Here is a 26,519-nt window from a genome sequence, read left to right as displayed (position 1 = left end):
GGAAAGAGTGCATACCACCTCTTCTGTGCACTCACTTTAAGGCTATATCAGAAAAAGGGGGCTGGCTGGCTCAGTCGGTAGAGCACGCGACTCTCAATCTCTCTCGGGGTTGTGGGTTCGAACCCCACATTGGGTGTACAGATTACTCGAAAAGAAAATCTTTTTTAAAAAGACTTTATCAGAAATAGATACCTATTTTCTTCTCTTTTTACCTGTTCCTCTACTGATCTTTTATATTTTCCACCCACGTGAATTTACCACCTGTTGACTCATGTTCACTTGGCGGTAGTAGGGCTTTGGCAACCCAATGGGGCTGTGCCACACCCACCCCCTCAGTTTCCTGACTTTGTCTCATTGTCTTCTTAGAAAATATGCTGTCCTTAAAGTCTGTTCTTTTATCTGTACCCTTTCCTCCATCTAAAATTTATCCACCCTACTGGCAAACTACCTCTATCTATCAAACCTGATGAAATACTTATTTCTTATAAAACTACTTTAAATACTCCTCCTTCCTTTTTTTAATTATAATATTTTTTTTTAATTTGAGAGAGAAAGAGAGAGCCTGCATGCAAGCGGTGGGAGGGGCTTACGGGGAGGAGGGAGGAAGAGGGAAAGAATCCCAAGCAGACTCTGCAGAGCCTGACTCAGCGCACGATCTCACAACCCTAAGATCATGACCTGAGCTGAAACCAAGAGTCAGTTGCTTATCTGACTGAGCCACCCAGGCACCCCTAAATATTCTTCCTTCTGAAGACTTCTCAGACTCTTCTCAGCTTCCGAGTTCTGTGAACGCATTCCCTCCTTTCCTTGGTTCTCGTTACGCAGGCCTTATTTCTGCCTCTGACATACACCATTAACTCCTCCAGAGCAAGAGCTTATATCTTGACTCCTTAGCACCTAGCTCAGTGACTCGTGTGTCCATTCTCCAGAAGTAGGGTTTTTTTTGTTTGTTTGTTTTTTAAGATTTTATTCATTTGAGAGAGAGAGCATGCACAAGTAGGGGAAACAGCAGGCAGAGGGAGAGGAAGAAGCAGACTCCCCACTGACCAGGGAGCCCGATGCGGGGCCCGATCCCAGGACCCTGGGATCATGACCTGAGCTGAAGGCAGATGCTTAGCTGACTGAGCCACCCAGGTGCCCCTCGAGAAGTAGTTTTGAAGGTTGTTAAATGAAACAGCTTACCAGGCTCAGTCTTTCCACCCAGTCTATTTTGTATTTACTTGCCCTATACTTCAAGGCCATGTGTCATTCTGGTTGGATAGATGCACCGGGATTGTTTGGTTTTCTGTTTTCAAAACCACACCACTATATATAGGATAAATAGGTAGGTGTTCCTTGAAATATGAGATCATCTCACTCTTGCTCTAGACAAATTGATTTTACCCTTTTTGGAGACTCAAGATTATTTTGAGAAAGGTATAGATTCTTTGTCCTAAAAAATTAGCATCTGTAAAAATTTTGCATACAATTCCAGAAGCCTGTCTGTGGAGCCCAGGTTAAGAATACCAGCTTAAGAGCGCAGTAAGAGCCGTGATGTCTAGAAATTGAAGAGTGTAAGATGCCACCTTGGATGGGGAGGCAAGTTGAGAGCCAGGGAGGGAGGATCCTAGGCAGGCTGCTGGGAAAATTATGCCAACCTTTGGGAATTAAATGCCATTGAGGCCCCTGAGTCCTGGGTTCATTCTACCTATTTGAAATAGAAACCTTTTCTTTGTAAGCCAGTATTTTTATGCTTCTTTCATCCTCTCTCTGCTTTCATTCAGTGAGAGTGCTTTCATTCGACCTGGGTGGCTATTCTCTTAGATCTCTGTATGGCTCTCCCTTCTGTCATGGAGGACTTAGCTTGAATGTCACCTCCTCAGTAAACCTTCCCTACCACCTAATCCAAAGTTCTTTCCACCCCATCCCCACCCTGTCTTTCTCTGTCTCGATCTAGAAGCGTCTTACTTGTTTACAGTTTGATGTCTCCTCTACTTGGAATGTGAGCTCCATGCAAGCCAGGATCCTATCTGTCCTACGCACCCCTCTTTCCTTGAGGAGTGCCTGACACCATAGATCAACAAATATTGGTGGGATAAATGAAGGAATGAATGGATTAATGAAAAACAGTGGCAAAATACTAGACACTGAGATATAAAATGAGTAAGACATGTCCCCTCCTTCTGTTTTGTTCTAGGTAGAGGAGATAGACATATAAATAAATACATACAATCCTATATTATAGATGCAGTAATAGTGGGTTAATCCAGAGTAGAGTGAGGACATGAAGAAGGGAGTGATCATCTCTCAAGGGGTGAGGAGGGATCGAGAAGGGCTCCAGAAAAGAAGTAGAACTTGAGTTAGGATGAAACTAGAGTCGGGGTTTGCAGAGCAGAAAAGGGAGGAAGAGTGTGTGGGGCAGACCGTGTGGGGCACAGGCAAGGGCTCAGAAACGGGGCTGTGGGCAAATGTGGGGGAGGAATTGTCCGTGTGTGGTTGTCGGTGCTTGCTTTTTTCCTTCAGGTCTGTGGTAGTCAGGAATCTGAGACAGCCAGGAGAAGGCACGTGTGTCCATACTTCAGCCTACGTTGTTGAGGTGGACCAGTGAGCCCCTAACACTGGAGTAGGGTGGCAGTGGGAAATGAAATAAGAGCCTTGGCTACTGGTGGAACTGGGGGAGGAATGGGAAGCAGTATCAAGGCCCCCCTGAAGCTTCAGCCAGCACTATTAGAGGGCAAAGAGGGGTCTTGGCCAGTGTTTGCTTGTTTAATTTAGATTGAAATAGGGGGGAGAAAGAGAAAGCGACCTGAACATGAACCTTGCAACCTGGGAGGAAGGTATAATGTGAATCATGAAAATCTAAAACTTAGATGTTATATAAGATTTGGACAAAGATGCTGGACTCCCAACATGAAACCAGATAAGGCTTTGTTTAATTATAGGAAGGTATCCACATTGTGCTTTATATTCTTTAATTAGGAGGAAAACTTTTCTCTGCCTTAAAAAAAAAAATGTCTATTTGAGGCCAAATGGGAGGGGTTTATGTATGTTTTCTAAAGAATGGTGTCTTTTTATTCTGTTTCTCCAGCGCCTTCTTATACAATATAAAATCAGCAAGTGTTTGGTAGTCGGGTACAATAAACTTTTATTCTTCTCCATGTTCTAGGTATTGATTTAGGGATCCGAAGAGCAATATAAGATGGTCCTTCCTTTAAAGGAATTTACATACTCTATGAAGGACACACTCGTGGAATCATTTAAAGCCATGTGACATGGGCCTGGCTATTGGGGTAATAGCAGTTCTGAGAAGGCAGAGGCTGTCCGTCAGAAAAAAGAGCAAAAACCAGTGTTCGAATACAGGGTCTCAATGAGGAAGATTTGGATCTGAGGAAAAGTCCCTCTAGATACAGTCATAGAGATCAGAATTGACTGTGATAACTCTGTACCTTCTCTTCAGTTCAGCAGCTAAATATATTAGTTACTAGGGATTAGCTTATTTAGAGAGACCAACTTAAGTGAAAGAATGTTCCGTGCCTGCAGCTGCAGTGTGGTAGGGATCTTTCCTTAAATCTCAGGGGCTCTTCTTTCATATAATGTTCTAGGATTGTCTTGTGCAGTCTCACATTTAAGAGTACTTTTGGTAAACAGAGTTTTGCTGACCAGAGCCCCTGCTTTGGCCGGCTCTGTATCTCTTCTCTTCTTATGCTCAGGGGACAGGTTCTCGGTTCCTGTAGTCAGCACATTCCCTGAATGGCACGTGAGACTGACTCTCTGTCTTAGATTGATTTTGGAATGCAGAAGAATCCTTACGTCCTGAAGCCAGTTATTAGTCAGTGCAGAGATCATGGATACAGTGAAATCACTATAAGCTTATAAGGTCTCTAACGCAATCCCAGATGTGTTCCACAGAACAGACGTCTCTAAAAAATTTCATTTGGGAAGCCGGCGCATACCAGCCTCTTCTTGAAGAGTACGATACCCAACAAACTCTCTGAGAAGAGCTGCAAGAAAGAAACCTATTTAATTTAAACATTTGAGCTCCATTCTGAAAAAAGTTGGGTTTTTGTTTTGTTTTGTTGGCTTACTGTATATTAACATTCTGAGACAGATGTCTCTAGAAACATTTTCCAACCCATGGAGTCTCCCCAGCACTAGATGACGGCATAATCAGAGACCTTGATAAATAGCATGTAACGAGTTTCCCAAGCACCCCTTGGCTGACTAAGCACTGAGTAAGAAAGGAATTTCTCACACTTTACCACTCTCTTCTGTTCACTTTGGCGAGGAGGTCGTTGAGGAAAGGATTGTTCTCTCAAGAGCGGAGGGCCCAGGCACGGGCTCGGTGTTACTGTGTACGTGAGATTCACGAGGAAATGTGGCTGACTCATGAGAGAACAGCCATCAGATTATTAGTGCCTATGAACTCCACCAAACTGCAATAAAATCCAAATTTTGCTAAGTCAAATATCACAGAACAGTAGATATTGATGTATTTCAATAGAAATTAAGAATGCTTTGTGACAGCGGTGCCTGGGTTGGTTAAGCGATTCAGGTCATGATCTCAGGGTCCTGGGACTGAGCCCCGCGTCATGCTCCCTGCTCAGCAGGGGGTCTGCTTCTCCCTCTCCCCCTTCCTCTGCCCCTCACCCCACTTATGCGTGCTCTCTGTCTCTCTCTGTCAAATAAATAAAATCTTAAAAAAAAAAAAAAGAATGCTTTGTGACAGCAGATAGTTTGGACCCACTGTGAGTCTGGTAACCTGCCCGAAGGTTCCTGTTGTGCTGGTTATCACCTCATTATCTCATTCACTTTATGCAGCCGCCTTGTGACATAGGTGCTATTTTATTATTGCTCAGAAGAGGAAAATGAAGCTCGGTGGGCTAAGCAAGCTGCCTGAGGCCACCAGCTAGTATGTAGTGCATCTAGGACCTGAACCCAAGCCCACATGATTTTCATCCTGTGCTCTTATTAAGCCTGTGCTTGTTCTCACCAAACTCCTAAGCATAAAATACAAGCCATGGTCTTTAAGTCTAACATCACACATCTCACATTTTCATATTTTGCTCCTGCCTCTAAATCACGTCCCCTGGCTTTCCTGCAGTCCGTGTGCTTTGCCAACCAACCACATCCACGACTCCTCTAGGAGACAGTGACGCTTTTGTGAAAACTTGATTTGTAGCAGATGGTCCCTCTTTGGCTCATCTGAAAAGTTTCCAAAGCAGTTGTCTACATGTTACCGGATTATAAACAGATTTCTACTACAACATCCTTTTGTTAAAACCAGTACTCTTCAGTAGGTGTGAGAAGTACTATGTTAAACAAAATGGATATTTTTTTTTCAATAGCAGAACTTCCGAGAGCTAATTTGTACTAAGGATCTGTAAGAGGAGGGCGCAGGGCACAGCTGGCAAATATATTTGATGATCAGAAATCTCTTGGCGGAACCCTCGTCAATGTCTTGTAGTATATTACTGGGTAATGCTCTATAAATATGTTCACCTGCTCATACTAATGTTTATTTCAGAGCCATTCTTTTGCTTGTTTCTGCTTTTGTTTTTGTAATAGTAGTGATTCGAACCATAAGATATTTTGTTAAAATAACACGGTATGAATAATGTCCTGACTTTAAAAGGAGTTGGTACGCCTTGGTTGTTGGATGAATCCTCAGTTGCTGGTGGATGCTGGCAACTGCGTATTTCAAAATAAGAAAATGGTTAACTAGACTTTGGTGGAAGACGTTGTCCCTGTCTCTTGCTGAGTTTAGGTTAATAGTCAAGGTACTCTCCATCAGTATTATGCATTCTGGATTTTCCTTTTTTTTATTGTCTGCTGTTTTCCTATTCTCACTTCCAATGGCACCATATATATTAAGTCTTTTTTAGAAGAATAAAGTTTACTGAATCTCATGGTTCGTAGATTCTGCTCATAAAAGCTACTTCTCGTGTAAACTTAAAGCTCTCATTTTTAGATACTTATTGTTATGACACTTTGTCTTGTTGGGTTTTCAGGAAACAGATGTGGTACCAGACACCAGGCTTTTGGACAGGTTTAGTCAGATTACACCTCAGCTTTTTGCACAACTAGATGAGACTATCCCAGATCCACCCCCGGAGACTTTGTACATCATCGACTTCTTCATTGCATTGGCCATTTGCAACACAGTGGTGGTCTCCGCTCCTAACCAACCGCGACAGAAGGTGAGGGCTCTGATGCAAACAAGGGTTACTTTCCAGAAGAGAACTTCGGGTTTAAATGTACTTATACTGGCCGTTTATGTAGACAATAATACTCAATGACAATAACAATAGCAGCTAACATACATCACTTAATCTGTGCTCTGCACATACAATATTCTAAGTGACTTACTGATATTAACGTGTAATTCTCCCAACAACCCCATAAATTAGGTAATATTACTCCACCGTTCCCCATTTTATAGTTGAGGTTAAGTAAATTTCCTGGGGTCACAGAGCCAATTTGTGGTTGAGTGAGATTTGAACCCACGAAGTATGGCTCAGTGCTCTTCTACGGTTTTGCCTCTAGGAGGAGAGCTGATGAGAAGAGCTCTGGTAGAATGCGGCTGTGTTCATTTTGCAGTTTCCTTACCAAATGGAAGCTTCTTTGAGGCTTCCGAGACTTCCCACATGATATACGTGATGTCAAGCAAAATATAAAGTACTGGATTCATTATCATGTTTAATGATAATGTACCACTTTCATGTACCAGTTGGGGTAGTTCTAACTCAATTTAAAATCTAATACATTTGTAACGTACCAAGATGCTGCAATTCCCACAAAAGCTTAGATTTTGAAAGTCTATTTGTAGTTTTGAATTTATGGAAAAATTCATTTTCAATTAAAAAGAAAAACTTGTTTTAAAGACCAGTGATTCACCACATGCTGTGCTAGCTTCCTTGTGTATAACTTTCTTCCCTTTTGCACATACCCACTTAAAATTCAATTTGCGGCACAACCCAATTAAAATTTAATTTTCCATCAGATCATTTTCTTTTGGCAACTTCAGAGGTGGTCAACTTTACCATAAAAATAACATATTTTCAATTAAGCGTTTACTTGATCAAAAAACTGTTTTTATAAGACTTTCAGCTAGAGAGTTGCTCTTTGGAAAGTGGTTATGTAATTAGAGAATTAATCACTGAATGTTCTTTTTTTCTCCTCATGTAACAACTTTTCTCATACATCTGTGTCCATAGTAGGCACCTCTTGGTGTCTTTTGTTTGAAAAATATTGTTCCCTTATCCCCAAAGAATATAATACCCTGTGGTCTAAAAGAATGTCGCTACAGGTATAAGGGCCCAAGCTTCATGATATTTTGAGGTAATGATAGACTGTGAATAATAAGGAGCTAATCAGAATCTACGAGGAATGTGAAACCTTATCTGTGATTGTTTCTCTTCATTTCTGAGTTCCTGACAAGTGTGAAAATTGACCAACATGTGTCTCTCCAACTGTCAGAAGATTAATAATTTTTAGGAAAAACTTTTTAATATCTTGGGCATTTCTGAATGAAAAAGTTTTAGTATCTAATTGGCCTTCATAATTAATATTAAATTCTACATTTAATCATTGTTAAAAGTTAAGAGCAAGAAAAAAAATCAGGCTAAAAATTATAAAAAATTCTGTAATAGAAATTCCCATGCATTGTTAATTTCTGCTGATAAGTTGATAATTTCTGCTGATAACTCTTCTGGAAGTGACTTTGTTTACTGGCCTTTTTAAAACAACAGAAAAAGTCATAGTAACAACCTTTTTTATAGAGTCTGGAAAATAAAAGAGGAAAAAAGCCCATTTTGTTAATCTTTTGACTGACTTTCTTCTAGTGTTTTAAGTGTGTATTATTACTCATTTGTTTCTTATATTGTTCACACAATTTTTATATTTTTATAGATTTTCCAGTTTCACCCCATAGGATTTATAAACTTTATTTTTAAAATATTGTATAACATTTCAAGAAGATATTTCCATTTTGCTATTTTGGACTACTTAATTTGCTTATAATTTTTAAATTGTTCTTGCTAGGATGTACATAATAAAGATTACTATGGATTATCTATATTTTAAGTTATCTGTTGGGAAACACTGCTATAATATGCCCACTGCTAGCAATAGTAGCATTTTCTATCTTTTGCTGTCATTTGCCAGATCTCTTTCTGAATGGTTATAGAAATTTATAGTGCCTAAACATTAGCACTTATTTTTCATTGTGGCCATTTTTATTTTTGCTGATATTTTCCGGGGGCAGTTTTAAGTACGAAGCGGCTGCTAGCTATTTAAGGAGTGGTAACTCTTTTCTTACCTAATTGTTTCCTGGGTTGACTTCATCGTTGTTCTCAGCAGCTCTTGACTGTATTATTGAGACCCTCCCAAATCATCTCTCCTAGATTGGACTCTCATCACTGAGTGGAATGCCTATCAAGTCCCTGGAAGATATTAAAAACCTCTTCCAGAGGTTTTCTGTCCGAAGATCAAGTTCGCCATCGCTTGCCAGTGGGAAGGAGCCCTCTCCCGGGGTCCCAAATCCCTTTGTGAGCAGACTCTCCCTCTTTAGTAGAATGAAACCAGCTTTCCCTGTGGAGGAAGAGGCCTCCCACATGAGTGAGAGCCCGGAGGGCTCTAGGAACTCTCCTTGCCCTACAGAAGTTGAGAAACAGAACACTGATCCAGGCCTCCCAGAGGGCAAGGTGGCCCCCTCTCCTGGACAGCCGTTGGCCTCCACCCTGTGTTACGAGGCCGAGAGCCCCGACGAAGCGGCCTTGGTCTATGCCGCCAGGGCTTACCAATGCACTTTACGGTCCCGGACACCAGAGCAGGTCGTGGTGGACTTTGCTGCTCTGGGGCCATTAACATTTCAACTCCTGCACATCCTGCCCTTCGACTCAGTAAGAAAAAGAATGTCTGTTGTCGTTCGGCACCCCCTTTCCAACCAAGTTGTGGTGTATACGAAGGGTGCTGATTCGGTCATCATGGAGTTGCTGTCAGTGGCTTCCCCAGGTGAGTTCATACAGGCCCTGGGGTGGGGGGCAGGGCTCAGAAATTCAACAGCCACTCTCAGTGGGTTTTATAAAGAGAAACAAGTGGATATTTGGGGATCAGCTGCACTTGGTGAAGTAGGGAAGCTGCCTAGGGTTTGGTGAGAAAGCATGTAAGTCTTGGTGCTACGCAGGTCTGGCCTCTGTCATGAGCTGCGTTCTGGCGAAGTTCTCTACCATTTCTGTGCCTAAGTGTTTCACAAACGGGGAGTGTCGTCCCTTCTTTATAGGTTCCTCAGAGCTTGAATGGCCTACTGTATGCCGTCCGCAGAGAGCCTCTGCCCAGTGCCTCCCAAATGCCAAGTGTTCAGTGAACGGCCTCTGGCGTGATTGTAGCTCTTGTTACTGTTGTTACTGACGGCGTGGGAATGGTGTTCTGGTGTTCGTATTAAGTTCTTGGTACTTTTCCTCTCCCCAGGAAGAAAGGAACAAGGGAAGGATTTTTTCAGAGGGTCCCTTTTAGAAATGTACATTTGGGATTCAGAACTACAAGGTCTTTTGTTTGTTGTGGGGTAAGCTATCTCACTGTAAAAACATGTCTGTAATTGGGCAGACTTGTGGGAATACTTTGTTTTGTTAATTATTTCAGATGGAGCAAGTCTTGAGAAACAACAGATGATAATAAGGGAGAAAACCCAGAAACACTTGGATGACTATGCCAGACGGGGCCTACGCACTTTATGTATAGCGAAGAAGGTGAGGCTGCTGAGTTAGGCCATCGTCTTCATTCTTTCACTTGCGTAGCCCTCACTTCCTGGGGACGAGCATGTATCAAACCCTTATCTGCACAGTTGGGAAAGCTCTTGGATCGTGGGCTCTGTAGTCATAGCTTCTGTCTTCCATATGTATTGATTGGTTGGAGTGTGTTCTCAGTGTTTTGCCAGAAGAATACCCGCAAGTTCTGTTCTCGGAGCTCTCACCTGTTTCAGTGTATCTGTGAGTGCTTTTGTATGTTAACTGCAGTTTGGCTGGAAATAAAAATCCCTGGACCTACTTTCTTTTCCCTGAGTACTTTGTAAATATCATTCCTGCATTAAATGTTCTTTGGAAAGAATGAGGCCAGAGCCTGGCCTTAATTTTCCCCTAAAGTTCTAAATATTTTTTCCTTACATGCTCAGGAGTCTTAATCTATAAATCCAAGTAATTTTACTAAATGTTATGTCAGTATTGATTACTCTCTTGTTGAGAATAATCCTGAGATGTATTGTATTCTTTCTAAAAAATTTAAGTAATAGGAAAGAGCACATAGCTCTAAGGAATTGAGGGGTGATATTATCAGAATCCCCCCGGGGACATGGGAGAAACAGACATGGAACCCTTTGAAGTAAGTTGGTCAAGTTTTCATGCCAATAGCATGTGGCTTGGGTATTGACCAATTCAAGCTTCAGCTCCAATGAGGCTATGCAAGCCTTCCTTTGTTGATAAGCCAAGACTTCCCCGACCCTGTCCCTATAATCATGGCTCAACCACATAGCCAACTGAATGCCTGGATAGTGCTTTTTCCTTCAGTGAAAGTTCAACTGCCTATTTATTCCAGAGTAGATGAGGGGGCAACAGAAAGGGGAGGTGGTCTGCTTAGAGTATAGTATCTAGTATAGAGAGACTAGTAGGAGTTGAGGCAAGAGAAGGATGTCTTATGAGGGAAAGAAGGAAGTTAGTTGTAATGGTATAACAGACAATTTGATGAACACTGAAGAACATGAAACAAAGAACAAACAGCCCATGTAGAGGAAATATTAGAAAAGAACCAAGAAATTCATCTTGCCGCCTCTTTCCCTCTTCTCCGTATGAACACTCCCCCACCCCACTTTCTCTCGCTCTAAACCCTGCAGTTAATTTTTGCTGTGTTAGAAGCCAGAGTATCGATTTTCCTCTGTCATTCTGGGCAGAATGAAAGACAGGGAGATACATGTAGATCAAAGTATCAATGTATGAATTGCCATCCATTATAATTTCTAAAATATAGCCGTCCTGGAAGCCGGAATGGGAGACTGTAGCTAGGACCCATGGCAGACATAGGGATCTCTCATTCCTTACCCAAATTCTAGTTCTCACAAGCTGCCTTAGGGAAACTGGGATCAGTTGCAGACTCTTAGTCAACACTTAGTCAACCAGCTGCATAAAGAATCAAAAGCTTGCCTCACACACAGTAGAACGAAGAATGGAGAGTTTCAAGATCACAGCAAAAGGAAAGAGTTGTACCTTTTCAAGTGGAATGATCCTGCCTGCCCCTGATAAAAATGCAGCCCAGCAGATGTCAGATTCTTCCTAAGTCCAAAAACCTTGTAGGTAAGAATAAGCAGATAGAGAAATTGCCTCACTCCCTCTACTTATGTTGCTTTATCAGAATTGAAATGTAGATTTCTCCCTCTGTGGCAATCTAAAGAAAAAGGAAAATGTACCATTGGTTCCTTCTCCAGGAATTCCATTTAATTTCTTTTGGAAGAGTACATCCTTGCTTCACTTGTATGGCTCCCTCTCTCTTTCCACCTTTACAAATAACTAACCCCTAAACTAATCAACAAAAGATACCGGCGGTGCTGCTGGCTACCTAGTAACTCAGGCTGAGCAATCCTGGCACCACTTTCTTAGCTGCACCATTAGGATCTTTCTAGATTTAACTACCAAGTGTAGACCTCTTCCAACTGTCTACTCCCTGGCTTAATTAAATAGATTAACCCACTTTCATCATCTATGATGCCTAGAATTTCCAAGAGATACTGAGCTCTTGGGTCCATCCATCCATCATCAGTGTTCCAGTAGTCTGATCTCAGAACAGAATTTGGGAAGCTATGTGGCCAGGTAGCATGAGGAATGAGCCTGGCATTACCTGGTTTGTATATTGCTAGTGGTCAGTCCTGGCAGGATCCTGGAAGATGATACGGCCTTTCTCATAGCTCTTTTCTCTTCCCCGTAGGTCATGAGTGACACTGAATATACAGAGTGGCTGAGGAACCATTTTTTAGCTGAAACCAGCATTGACCACAGGGAAGAATTACTCCTTGAATCTGCCATGAGGTTGGAGAACAAGCTCACTTTACTTGGTAGGTAGACTATGTTGTATTGTCTGAATAGAGAAATTTGGAAAACACTGGATATCTCTGAGTAAGTTGTTCACCAGTTTGTTGTTTCTTTCCCCACTTTGATCTAATAGAGCAAATAATTCTCTCTGCCCCGTCCAGTCTGATCTGTACCCAGTTTCCAGTTGTTTTCATTCTGCTTGCCACTGCAGTGAACTAGACTTCATCGGTGGTGGGATCAGGGTGGTCATCCTTAAGAAGATCATTTAAAACCTTATCACTTAACACAGAATACCAAGTCAAATAAATGTCCTGGTTCAGGAGGCTATGCAGCTGAAGTTTCTTGCCAGGCATTGGGTAAGGTACATAATATTTGTGGTCTTTTTGAATCTGCACAACAAATCTCTCTCTTATTTAGAGGAAACATGGAGCACAGAGCAGTTCATCGACTCATTCAAAGTCACGTGCTAATAGCTGACAGAGCTAGGAGACTCGGATCTATCTAGTTCCAGGGCCCACGTTCTTGATTCTGTTCCTACCACCGGACCAATGAAATTTCTTTCTCTCTCTTCTCTTACTTCCTGATTGCAGCTAAAGGTTGCACAACGGACACCTCTTGGCTCAGACTGAGCTGCATCCTGAACTCATCTGGAGCACTTTAAAAAACACTGGTGCCTGCATCCTACTCTCAGGGAATCTGATTCAGTCGGTCTGACGTGTGGCCGGGGGGTTTGAATATTTAAAAGCTCCCCAGGGAATTCTAAAGAGGCAGCCAGAGTTGAGAACCACTGTATCAGAGTCTGGAGATCTAGACTCTGATCTAAGCACTAACATACCAAGAGACCATTCTCCGAGCTCCATTCCTCTGGTTCAGAGAAAAACAACAATCTCACTTTGTATGGAGCCAGCAGAGTAATGATGCCGAATCTATGTCATTTCTCTGTGACAGGGTCTATGTATGGGTCCACATTCCACCTTCCAAACTCAAAAATGCTCTGTGGGTTTAGTGCCAGAACTCATTTGGCTACAAAATCAGGCCTGACTTGGTAAGATTTTATGAGTCTTTATTATCTAATTAGTACAGACATTTATAAGTTTGCTACAGAAATATTAATACGCTTCATTCGCAGATATTTCAAAACACAGATGCACTATGTTACCTGTCTACATTCTGAAAAACTTTAGAATTCCAAAACTTAATTTGGTCCCAGTTGGTTTAAAAAAGGGAATTATGGACTTTAATATCTGTTTTCAGTGCTCTTTCGTAATATAAGCAACTTATTGGCAAGGGCATTCTTGAAAAGCCTGCCCTTACCCTTGGGAGAATCACAGAATTATAAAATTAGAGAGGAAGGTTACATAAGTAGTTGAAACTCTAAGCTCCCCTCCATTTACAGAGAAGAAAACTAGCACAAGGAGAACAAGTAAGTTTAATAAGTTCAGTGGTTCCTAAGGCTTCCTTCCCCAAATACTACTTTGTATGTGATTTTGGTGTGGGTCTTCACACTTCCCTTGAATGCCTGGAAGCTGCTGGAGCTACTGGTGTGCAGCTCAGGATGGGGCTAACAGGTGGAGTTCAGTTACAGCCTAGGTGAGCTTCTGCTGGCTTTGATTTCTCACAAGCCCTGTTGCGCTTTGGTTATCTTTTAGGTGCTACAGGCATTGAAGACCGTCTGCAGGAGGGAGTCCCGGAGTCCATCGAAGCCCTTCAGAAAGCCGGCATCAAGATCTGGATGCTGACAGGGGACAAGCAGGAGACCGCCGTCAACATAGCTTATGCGTGCAAACTGCTAGAGCCAGACGACAAGCTCTTTATCCTCAACACCCAGAGTAAAGTATGTGTAGTGAGACTGAATGCTTCATTTTGCTTTTTGATAGCCAGGGGAGCATTTGTGATTTGATGAATGTAAGGAGGAAAAAAAACCCGATCACCATTAGCTCCTTGATAATTATGTCTTCTGTCCAGCAGCCTACCTTGTGCTTGGGAAGGTACTGTAGTTCTTCTAAAGGCTTCATGGTTAAACATGATTCAAAGGAATTTTTGCTGAAGGTTGCCTTTTTATTTTTTATTTGCTTTTTTCCCCCCTCCACATTGGATTTCCAGGAATTTGACAAGATTTAGCCCATAACCACAAAATATATCAAGTTCTGGGACCAGGGATATACCTCTATTTCAAGTTGAGGGGAAGTGGTGATTTCTATCAGAATCAGGTGAACACATTAATATTTTTATGGTTAATTACAAAAATAGACTCTCAGGGTAATTATGCCCTCTAGTGGTAATCCTTAGATAGTGCTGTTGAGAATATCAAGTTTGAAGAACTGTTTTAAGGGAAGGGCATTTTTCTTTTTTTTTTTCACCTTAAGAAGGATTTTAAGAGGTTTGGATCCAGCTTATTTTTTGTACTTATCCCTGCTCCACCCCCATTAATCTCTAACACAAACGTTCTATTCAGTTAAACAGGGTTTTTTTTTTTTTTAATTTTCCAGTATGGTAATATTCTCTGAGATTTGTGCATGTTGTTTAATTAGCTTGGAAAATCTTCCCCGCTCCTTCCTCAGTAGTCAGACTTAATCAATGACATCTGTTCTCTGACAGCAGCCTGCCTCTCAGAAATCCTCTGGAGCTTCCCATCTGGATTGCCTGTTGGGGCCCTGTCACAGGCTGCCATGTTTGGTTAGCCATGTTGTTAAGGTCAGGCCTCAGTCAATACCTAACCAGATCATATGCTTTAAGGAAAGAGAATTTTCCTTATTCAACACAGAAAATGGGTTCTCCTTGGCAGTTGGCTGTGGCCCAGAGACCCAGAACCACAACCACCACTCATCCCCAGGGAATGAGCACAAGAAAATTGTCATTAGTCATTTTTGTCACTAAAATGGCTGTGCCCTAAGGTTGGTAAGCCCCTGGCTCATGTGCTTGGCCTGCGCATGACCAGGTATGTGACCTTAGGGAGTTTTCTTCTGGCCTTTTACTTAACCTGTGATGTAAGAGTAATGCCTATTTCATTGGGTCGTTGTGGGCATAAAATGAGAAAATACAGGTTATAAATTAAACATGTAGTGCCTGGCAGACAGAAGAGGCTCAATGAACATTAAAAAAGGAAAAGTTAATTCTTGATGTTTGATTTTGACATTTTTGTGAGCAGTAAAATCATTAGGATTGTAGAACTTATTTGTAAACATACAGTTTATAGTTAGAAGCATTTAAAACTAACAATTTAAGAAGTCTTTATGTAGTATCCACTATGGACTGTTATTACTATTGAAAGCTATTCCACCTTGTGTGAATTTTCCAGATAACTAAACAGAACACAGTGAACATAATTTAGTTTTATGGTGACTTAAGTCCAAGCATATAGAATGCCAGGCACGTAATAGCGGCTCAGTCACTGTATTATTTTCCTCCCCCCCCTTCCTCTCCATCAGGAGATGCTAAGAGTTAAAAAAGAAAGATCATGGAACCTGGTTTGTCAGTTAGTGAAGAAATTGCTTCTGTGACACTCTAAGTGGGCCACCTGGAAACTAGTAGACTATCTGGTCATTTTTGTAGTATAGTACGTCAACTTTATAAATTTCCATCAACTCTTGTTCCTAAATTTGCAAGTAAGTGTAACCACTTATAAACTTTACAGAGTTTCCAGTCTTACTGAAGTCTTGGGGTTTTTTCAGGGCACAGGGTTAACATAATCTTATCTTGGATTACTTATTTTTTTAGAGATTTTATTTATTTGAGATAGAGATAGAGAGAGAGAGAAAGAGCATGAGTTGGGGGGAAACGGCAGAGGGAGAGGGAAAAGCAGGCTCCCCACCGAGCAGGGAGCCTGATATGGGGCTCGATCCCAGGATCCTGAGATCATGACCTGAGGGGAAGGCAGACGCTTAACTGACTGAGCCACCCAGGTGCCCCCATATCTTGGATTATTTACTGCCTTGTGGTATATAAAGCCCTTTCAGGATCCATCATTTAATTTTTTAAGTTTTATTTTTATGGTTTCATTTAAAATTTTCTCCTGAGATAGCAATTCTTTATTTTCATGTTAATTAGAATCTATAAAAGACTCTCCTATGAGATCTTACTTGACAGTTATAACAAGTAGACAGATCAGATAAAATTATCCTCATTTTTATAGCCTGAAACTCTAAAAGGTTGTGATTTGTCTAAGTACCCCCAGCTGATTACGTGTCAAGTGTGCATTTTGTATTGTATTATATATTAAGTAATTAATATATATCTATAGTTATTCTATAGTTATTCTCATTATTTGTGGAGTTAAATTCTATAAAGTTGCCCTAAACACTGAATTAGTGAATACAGAACCATTACACCTGAGGGAAATATAGGTTCCCCATAAGCCTTTGGTCTCAACATTTTGTTTTGTCAACCAATCAATATATAACTTTATTCCCTATGTGTTTCTGTTGAACAACTTACTATATATGTATAATTGATTCAGTAACATTGAATTGTGGCCAACAGCACCGTAACTCATGCTTGCATGAAGCTTAGCTAACACACATACTTTCTCTGCAAGGCACATCACAACCTTCTTGTACATAGGACCTCTAGACAGCACTTCGGCACTAGTCTTGGAGGCCATTTTAAACCATGAAATCAACAAAAAGCTGAAACATACAGAAAATGTGTCACCAGACAGTGAAAAGGACACTTATTTACAGTGTGGGAGCTGATGTAAGAAGACAGAGCATCACCTCATTCGATTTCGGCTGGAGTCATATCACATGACTCAAATTTTTCTTTGTGTGCATGTCCACCAATGACCACAAAAGCACCTCCAAGTACTGATTATAGGATTCCAGATAAATTTTAGCAAGTAGGTGAATTCACACATATGGAATCTGCAAATAAGGAAATTGAGTATGTGTGTGTGTGTGTACATATATATATATATATATATATATATATATGTACACACACACATTTCTATAATGCAAGTGTAGTTTATAAAACTAAATAGACACCCAAAAGGATAAAAACATCCATAATCATTCTATAAATGTGCAGATAATTTAGGTTTATATTTTGGAGGGCATCCATTCAAGACTGTATTCTGTGCACTATGAGCATGCAGAGGCTATATTTATAGTATTATAGAGTATTGTATTTTTTCACTTACTGCATACCTTCAGTATCATCTCATGTTGATATGCTGATTTTCAGTGACTTCAGGGTATGTTACCTTCTAAATGTATCATTTTAATGTAATCAAACTCAAGAAGGTTTTTAAAAATAATTTTTTGCTATTATATGTTGAGCCTATAAAGGGCATATTTGATTTGTCTTCATACACTTCTCCGAGGAGGTGTTTGAGGTGTGTGAGACTGGATGTGTTCCTAAGGTACAGCTTGCTGGGTGGCTCCATCTTAAAGTTGGAGCTCTTGTGTGGAGCTTCTGTGGTTAAGTCTGCTGTGTCATGCTAGGTATCCATATCTGCTTCTTCCCTAGCCATTTGATTTTGTTGTGGATTGAGAAATGCTTGATTAAACAGCATTTGAAATAAGAGTGAAGGACCTCTGAGTGAGGGTCTCTCTTATGAATAAACTTCAGTTTGTTTTTTTCTTTCAGTATTAACATCTAAACTTAAATGCAGGGCTCCTGGATTTTGTTAGGCTCTGTTCTTTGTGGTCACTTGACACAGTAATTCCTGGATAATTTTATTGTTAGTCTTCTTTTTTATTTATTTATTTATTTATTTATTTATTGACACAGAGAGAGCACAAGCAGGCAGAGCAGCAGGCAGAGGGAGAAGCACTTTCCCCACTGAGCCCAATGCGGGACTCGATCCCAGGACCCTGGGATCACAACCTGAGGGGAAGGCAGACACTTAACTGACTGAGCCACCAAGGTGCCCCTATTGTTAGTCTTCTTGAGTAGAATCCATCCAACGAGTGTTCAGTGTCTGACGTGGCTCTTTTAGGCATTGTGAAGGCTTCAAAAGTAAATTAAAAATGATATCTATCTTTATAGTACTTCCTAACCATGTGGGGGTGAGGAGAGTGGAGGGATGTCTGCAAACCAAACATGACAGGCACCACTGAGAACATCTCAACCAGAACGTAAGCACCACGAGAGCAGGGATTTTGTGTGTGTGTGTGTCTGTGTGTCTGTGTGTGTCTGTGTGTGTGTCTGTGTGTGTGTGTTTGTGCTCGTTGACCAATCCCCAGTGCCTAAAATGTTTTCTGGTATAAAGTGGTTTCTCAATAAATAATGAATGAACGAATGCTGAATCCGAAAGAGTGTTGAATCCACTATTGCTTTCAGTTCTGTGCCATGCCTACACGAGGAGCTTTGCACATGTTCTCTCACTCATTCTTCACAATGACATTACCATGTGTAGACATTTGCATTTTTCACGGGAGAAAGTTGAGGTTCAGAGAGGTGACATAATTTGCCTAAGGTCAAGCAGATCGTAAGTGATAGAAAAAGACCAAAGGACTCTTGAGAGTCCCTGTGTGAGAAGGTAAATTGTACAAATAAAGAAATTCTAAGTTATTTTTAGTTGTAGGAGGGGGGATGAGATGTCTTCTATCCTATTAACTGGTCCCCACATATTCATGGAAATCTCTGCGGAAGAACTGGGAGGTCTTCAGAAGTAACGGATTATTCACTACCTGGGGTTGCCTTGACACAGCAATTGCTAAAGAATGACCGTGATAAATTCAGCTGGATATGGCCGCCAAGGGAGCCCTAAGGCTAACTGTCTTGGCCTCTTATTTCAAGGATGCCTGTGAGACGCTGATGAGCACAATTTTGAAAGAACTTCAGGAGAAGAACCCGGCCTCTCCCGAGCAAGCATCGTTAAGGGACGGTTTACACCAGCCTGCGGCCACGCAGGACTCAGGGCCGCGGGCCGGCCTCATCATCACCGGGAAGGCCCTGGAGTTCGCCCTGCAGGAGAGCCTGCAGAAGCAGTTCCTGGAGCTGACCGCCTGCTGTCAGGCTGTGGTCTGCTGCCGAGCCACCCCTCTGCAGAAAAGCGAGGTGGTGAAACTGGTTCGCAACCACCTCCAGGTGATGACGCTGGCCATCGGTGAGTGGGGAGGGGATCCACCCCCATGCCTCCCGCTTTCCTGCCCCAGCCGGGGCTGATAATTCTGTCCTCCTTCTGTACGTCTGTTTACCCTTCTGTCTGTCCTTTCCCACCCCCACATTCCTCCCCCCTTTTCTCCCTTCTTACTCTGTCCCCTACTCCTTCCCCACTTTCTCTTCCTCACCTAGTTGACCACCTGCTATGAATCACGTAGTAGGGATGTGACATGGAAGCCATACGGTAGGGCCTTGGGTTACATGTCAGATCCCCAAATCAACTAGTTAAGGAGGATAAATGTATTGAATCATAGAACTGAAAAGTCTAGAGTGCCACCTTCTGAAAAGTTAAATTCAAGGGTACAAACAGATCATTTATGTATTCATTCAACAAGTATTTATTGAGTGCCTTCTGTTTATCAGACATTTTGCTAGGCAGTGGAGATAAAAGAGTATATAAAACTGACAAAGTACTTTTCCTTGAGCTTACATTCAGTAGGAGGCATATAGTAAAAAATGAAACAAAAAAAAAAAGGCATAAATATATATCAGGTAGTGACAAAAACTACTAAAAAAAATAAAAGCAGAACCAGGGGTTGTAGAGCACTGGGGGTGGGGGCGGGGGGGCAGGAGGGGGACTGCTAACTTCAGTGTTTTTCTGAGACAGTATCACTGAGAAGATTGCATGTGGGCAGAGACTTGAAGAGAATGGTAAGGGAGCCGTGGGAGATCTGAGGGGAGGACATTCCTGGTGAGGACAGGGAAGTGAAGGCCGTGGGTCAAGTTTGGTATGTTCAAAGCCAAAGAAGATTGAGCAAAGGGAAGAGTTTTCTGTAGGTTAGTGATGGCCAGAGGTGGCAGGTGGCCAGGTCATATAGGGTCCTGGAAGCCATTATAAATTTTTGGCCTTTTTTTTTTTAAGGGGGGGACAGAGGGAGAGAGAGAATCCTAAGCAGGCTTCACGCCCAGCATGGAGCCTGACGTGGGGCTCAGTCGCACAACCCCGAGATCATCACCTGAGCTGAAATCAGGAGTCGTATGCTCAACCGACTGAGCCACCCGGGCGCCCCAATTTTTGGCTTTTATCTGAAGAGATAAGGAGCCTTTGGAGAACTCTGAACAGAGAAGCAACATGATCTGCTTTAAGTTTCAGAGGATCGCATGGCTGCTGTGTTGAAGAGTAGCTGTCAGGTGCAAGGACATAGGCAAGGAGACCTTTGAGAAGCTACGGGAATATTTCAGGCAAGAGCTGGTGGTGGTTTGAGGCCAGACGGGAGCAGAGGAGGTGGGGAAACATGGTCAGGTAACAGACATGGTGTGCAGAAAGAGCTGGTGATGTTTGCCAATGGATTTGAATGTTATATAATAGAAGGAGTTAAGGGAGACGAGATGTTGTGTCAGAGAACAGAAAGATGGAGCCAGGGGTCTCAGGAGCTGGGTCTTACGCATGTTTAGTGTGGAAAAGTCCGTGAGAGATCTGAGCAGGGTGTGTCAGGTAGGCAGCTGGATAACAAAGTCTGGAATTTAGCACCGAGGGACTGGCTGGAGATATAAATTGGGAAATTATAAACCTGGATGATACTTAAGGTCTGGACATTAGATGAGATCACTAGTAAATGATTATACGTGGAGGAGAGAAGCAGTGTGAGATTAAGCTCTGAGATACCCCAGTGTTTCAAAAATGGCAAGAAGAGGGCTCAGCCATCTCTTACGGTCTCTGTTTTCACCTGGATTGTTTCTGGTCTCAGGGAGCTTCTCCCCGCAGCGTGCTGGTACAGCCCCCCCAAATTCCTAGGTTTACATCCTTTTCTATTAGCAACCTGAGTGAAAAGGTAGCAACTCTTTTTAAGTTGCTGGAGTAGAGAATCAGGATTAGAGAGGAATTTTGTTCGGCTTATTGAATGGACGTATAAGTGAATGAATCGTTCAAGCCCCTGGATCTGCATGTTCCTGGGGCTAGAACCCCTGGATGTGTCAGTTACATCAGTTGAGTCTTCGAGCCAGGGAATAGATGGTACTGTCTAGGCCTGTGTCAGTTGCCACCCTAAATCTGGGGGTTTGGGTTCATCCCAACAAACCATATGGCCTCAAAGTTCCCAAGGAAAATCAGGCTACTGTTACCAGAAAACAGGTGAATCATTGGTGGGCAGTTGGGGACAAGTGTTTATTCCCAACAGGGATGTAGTACTTCCCCTTAAGAAGCTTCCAGTGTGTTGGGGAGACCAAGAAATATATGGCAACCGCAATATCACGTGGTTTGTGTGATATGGAGCTGGAGCCTCAGGAAGAAGCATCTAATCTAAAGGGAATGAGAAGGATTTCCCAGAGCAAGTGACATCTGAGCTGAGGGCAAGAGCAGTTGGAATCCAGCCCCGTGAGGTGGGGTGATGAGGCCAGTGTTACAAGGATACAGAAACCGCATGTGTGGTGGCTGGAAGGAGCAGAGCTATCTGGAAAATTGAAAGTAGAGTGAGTGGCATGGAAAAGGGGGAGATGAGTCCAGATAGGTGCCTTAGCGTGAAGGACTGTAAGGCATTATTGAGTTTAGAATCCTTCCTGACCGCAGTGCGATGCCACGTTTAATGTCTGTTTCACTAGCTCCATGTAACTTCCAGACTTGGGATAAACTTTGAAGGATGTGTTTGCTTGAGTGCTCGCTATTGCTTTGCAAAGTTTGTGTCTTTTCTTTACCCTTCATAAGTTTCTTGCCTTTTCTTCGGCCTCCTGAAGGTGATGGTGCCAATGATGTTAGCATGATTCAAGTGGCAGACATTGGGATTGGGATCTCGGGTCAAGAAGGCATGCAGGTGAGTGGATTTCGTGCACGCAAGGACCGTGAACTTCACCTGCCTATCCAAGGGCAACATTCTCTGTGGTAAAGTGAGGCCGGCCATGGCTAGATCAGGAGTGGGAGACAGGAAGAGTGTCTGTTGATTATTTACTGTGTGAGTAATGGGGTATTTTCCTGGGTAGTTTTAACTATGTGCTTGTTCAGTTTAAAATGGATCGCTCCTCTAGATTGTAATAATATTTTTAGCCCTGCAGTAACTGTGTGACTTTTGACACGGAAGAAAGCTGCTAAGGATTTGAATAAAAGACCTACAGACCTAAAGAGGGAGGAGGAGAGATGATGTTCGAGAATGAGGGAGAGGGAAGTGTCCTATTTATATGTGTGTGTGTATGCCGCACGTGTGTGCATATCAGATAGTGTTTTTAGGCACAAAATTCAGATAAAAGCTTGTCTAAAGACTGCTCTTCATGTATGGAGCAAATGCTGTCAGAGGAAGATAGGACGTGAGGCTTAGGGTTTTCAGAGAATTGTAAATTATGACATTCTCTGCAAAAGTTGAGAAATTCCATTACATCTTTCCCTGGCACGTTATACATAGTTACATAAAGTCATGACTACAATAATTTCAATGTTCTCATCAAGGAGAAGCAGATGCCGATGGTAGTGCACGGTGTTCTGGTTAAGGGAGCTGCTTTCTAGGAAGGTATATTTGCTGAAATTCCGTCACGAGTGGTAACCAAAGAGAAGTCTTGTTTCATGGGACCGTATTGCAAAGCCGACTATGGCTCTGTGCTCACGAGTTTTTGTTTGTTTGGCTTTGCTTTATCTTGGGTCGGTCTGCGCAACGGTTTAACAGCAGATTGGTCGGGTCGGAGCCTGCTGCGGGTCAGGCCACCGTGCCTGTGTTGACGTGTCTCATTGCTCAGGTGGCATCCTCTCCCCGTTGCCTCTGCAGGCTGTGATGGCCAGCGACGTCGCCCTTGCTCAGTTCAAGCATCTCGGCAAGCTCCTCCTTGTGCACGGGCACTGGTGTTACACACGGCTCTCCAACATGATTCTCTATTTTTTCTACAAGAACGTGGTATGTAGCTCCAGAGAATTCGTCCCTTCCCCTCCTCACTTTCTTGTCCTGCTTGTCGAAGGGATGAGCAGGAAGTGCCCCGTGTGAAGCTGCTCGGCTCCCTGATGCTTGGGGAGCAGGCCGGGGGCGCTCCTGCTGCGTTCCCCTTGCAGCTGCGGACAGCACATTGCTGGGCTTGTCCCTCTGCCGGCGTTTCCTAGTCCCTGTGCTTTTACATTCAGTTAAGTCCTGTCTGGTTCATTTAAGACCCAATTTTTGACCTTCCATGGAAAGGTGGTGACAAGCACAATTATGAAATGTTTAATGCTGTCAGTAGAGAATGAAAAGGTTTGCTTCCATTTTCCAGGAGATACCAAAACAATCTTCTGTCCTCAGATTGCTGTCCTGTGTTGTATATTGAAGACACAGATGCCAGTGAAAACCCAGGATCATGCCTTAGCCTGTAGCTGGCTAACACCCACAAATGAAGAATTCTCTAGCAAGCCTATAAAATCTATTGGTGCTTGGGAGTTACTTGGTGGCCAGGGAACTTGATTTTGACTCTGTCATTCCTAAAGGGGCAGAATTTGATGAGAAGTCCTAGCTTATAATCTTTGGCATGCTGTTTAAAGTTCAGTCTCCTCTTTTATAAGATCATGTTGACCTTAGATTGCTTCACTTAAGTTCCTTCTAGGCGGAGTGATTATGTAAATTACGTCATGATTTTTTAGACCAAATTTATTTTTAGCCTTCAAAGTCCATAGGTACTGTGTTAATAGTAAATATCAATTTATATCACTCTCTTGAGATACCACCTTTAGGAAAAAAATAACTTCAATAGGTCATTTCACAGATATTCCAAATGTGTAATTTAGATCTATGTGTGTGTGTGTGTGTGTGTGTGTGTGTGTGTGTGTGTTAGCAGAACTTTCTTTCTTTCTTTCTTTCTTTCTTTCTTTCTTTCTTTCTTTCTCCTTCTTTCTTTTCTTTTCTTTCCTTTCCTTTCCTTTTCTTTCCTTTCCTTTCCTTTTCTTTTCTTTTCTTTTCTTTTCTTTTCTTTTTTTTCTTTTCTTTCATCCTGCAGTACAATTAGCTTTTTTAAAATTCCAGTACTTAGTTGTGGTCACTGACTTTTAGGGAGGAGCTTCTTCCCCAAGTTTGTTTTGTTTTGTTTTGCTTTAATGCTTTTGCATTTTTCTTCCTTCTCCTCTTGTGGTGCAGGCCTCCCTGTTTCCTTTTAAGCCCAGATTAAAGCCAAAGGGTAAGGAACATTAATATTAGGAAGAGAGGTGTCCTGTGCTCTTGGAGAGTGGGGCAGTATATTAGTAGACACTCCATCACCAGGGAGCAAGGACCCTGTGGTCTTCTGCTGTGAAACCCTTGGTGGCCATTCACACTGATACACTCCTACTTCTGTCTCTTACTTACCTAGCAAAACAGTGAATGTTTTGTAAACTATGGAGAAAAAGGCCAGTACCAGAAGCCATTCAAATAACTTAACTCTTTCTGAGACTGTGGTTCTTGGGTCTTAGAGAATTTGAGATACTGATGCAGACTATGAATTCATTCCCCAAAACACATTTACCCCACATTGATACATTTCCAGGGGCGAGGCACAGAGCCTGGATTTAAGAAGCTCTGTCCTAAGGACTGGGGCTCCTATCCTAAAGTATTCTAAGTGCATCTAGAATCCCAACAGTAACGTCTTCATATTTATAAGGCACTTTACAGAACGTGAGCACTTTCTAAGTGGATCCTGATACTAAGCTCTGGGGTAGTATAATTCTCATTTTCCAGACAAGGAAATCAACATTCAGAAAGGTCAGGAAAATGGCCTAAAATGAAAAAAGCAGTAGGAAGCGTCTTCAGGCCCTGAATACAACTCCTAAATCTAAGTCCAGAGTCCTTTCCTGGGGCCTACCTTGCTTGAGAGCACAGAGCTTTAGCTAGGGTGGACTCAGTTCGTCTGAGACAGAATCCTGGAGGAAACACTGTAGGATGTATGTTTCTAGCCTCTAGGCCAACCACCTGTGCTGCTTTGCCTGGGACTGTCCCGTGTTAGCAGGGAGAGTCCAGGTCCTGGGAAGCTCCTCAGTCCCAAACTCACCGGGATGGTTGGCTACCCTGCCAGCATCACTAAAAAGTAATTTTGAGCCTAGAAAGCAAGGGAATGAGTATCTTGTGTGCAGGCACGGGGCTAGGATCTCTCCACATAGAAGCAGTGTCTCAATTTGAGTGCTGGCTCTGTTACTTATTAGTCAGATGACGTTGGGCAAGTTCCTTAGCCTCTGTGTGCCTCGGTTTCCTCATCTGTAAAATGGGGCCGAAGTAATTCCTATGTTGTTAGGAGGGTGGAACAACTATTTGTAAAGCTCTTAGAACAGGGCCAGCACTACACAGTAAGGAACGTGTGTGTGTGTGTGTGTGTGTGTGTGTGTGTACATGTATCTAGTGTGTTACTTTAATCAAACATGTATCGCAAAAAGACAGCAAGGTAAGCGTGGTCTTCCGTTTTGTAAGGGGGAGAGAGGCTGAGATCACACCGCTGACAGTGGCAGCATGTGGCTCGTGTGCTTCTGGCACACATGGCTCTTTCTAAGATGCAAATGTTCCCTCTTGTGTCCCTAGGCCTATGTGAACCTCCTTTTCTGGTACCAGTTCTTTTGTGGATTTTCAGGAACCTCCATGACTGACTACTGGGTTTTGATCTTGTTCAACCTCCTTTTCACTTCCGCTCCTCCTGTCATTTATGGGGTTTTGGAGAAGGATGTGTCTGCCGAGACCCTCATGCAGCTGCCTGAACTTTACAAGAGTGGTCAGAAATCAGAGGTAGGTGCTGAGGCAGAAATGCCTGGACCGACACGCATCCGCCGTCTAAGCCAGTGAGCCCCGTGCAGATAGCGTGGAATGTTCAGGACTGCTTAAAACTCTTTGCATTGTGTGGCTGTTTCAGAACATCTCTGCGAACATGTTAGATACGATGTTACTTGCTTCTGAGGTGAACATAGGGAAAACTCTGGAAGGTCTTAGGTACTCATCTGAAGAAATCTGGCATTTTGACCTTACAAATCATAATGTCTAGGATTTGCTAAACCTCACTGTGCCATCTCTTCTGTGAACTACTAAGCCTTCCCTGTCTCATTTATCTCCACAGTACATTTTGAGGGAGAACCTGGTGTTGTACCCACTCTAAGATGAAGAACCTGGATTTCAAGGAGCTCAGTCATTTTTCCAAAAACTCACAGCTAAAAAAAAAACGGCAGAGGCAGGACATGAATCCTTCTTAGTCTGGATCTAAAGCCAAAATGAAATCCTCCAGGTTCTACTCTCCTGCCGCATAGTGGCGTGATCTGAATGGCTTCGTCTCCCTAAAGCTAGGCCCTTTCTCTACTTAATTGATCTTCATGCTATCTGTCTGTCTCTGATGGATCACTGATATCTGTCCCCCCTTTCCGATTTTCTCTCTGTCCCCATTTTCTCCTACCTAGAATATTGTGGTTGCTGATTACTTGGGCTAGCTGTCTCACAACTCTGTTCTTTCTAATTTATCTTCTACAAAATTAACAATAAT

At 42.5% G+C, this 26,519-nt stretch overlaps 1 protein-coding gene across 2 annotated transcripts in view; it reads left to right on the top strand.

Moving 5' to 3' along the window:
• Nucleotides 1–26,519, top strand: part of ATP10D (ATPase phospholipid transporting 10D (putative)) — a 107,115-nt gene that overhangs the window by 66,244 nt on the left and 14,352 nt on the right. For both annotated transcript variants that reach the window (XM_008701451.2, XM_008701450.2), the window contains 9 exons: nt 5,988–6,176; nt 8,382–8,991; nt 9,619–9,725; nt 11,947–12,073; nt 13,700–13,884; nt 18,792–19,101; nt 21,828–21,904; nt 22,844–22,969; nt 25,577–25,777. In XM_008701451.2, coding sequence (XP_008699673.1) covers nt 5,988–6,176; nt 8,382–8,991; nt 9,619–9,725; nt 11,947–12,073; nt 13,700–13,884; nt 18,792–19,101; nt 21,828–21,904; nt 22,844–22,969; nt 25,577–25,777 — 1,932 coding nt within the window. The remainder of the gene's footprint in view (nt 1–5,987; nt 6,177–8,381; nt 8,992–9,618; nt 9,726–11,946; nt 12,074–13,699; nt 13,885–18,791; nt 19,102–21,827; nt 21,905–22,843; nt 22,970–25,576; nt 25,778–26,519) is intronic.

This window comes from Ursus maritimus, unplaced genomic scaffold (assembly GCF_017311325.1).
Source record: "Ursus maritimus isolate PB19 unplaced genomic scaffold, ASM1731132v1 scaffold_8, whole genome shotgun sequence".
Taxonomy (NCBI): domain Eukaryota; kingdom Metazoa; phylum Chordata; class Mammalia; order Carnivora; family Ursidae; genus Ursus; species Ursus maritimus.
This window is presented reverse-complemented; position numbering and strand designations above follow the sequence as displayed.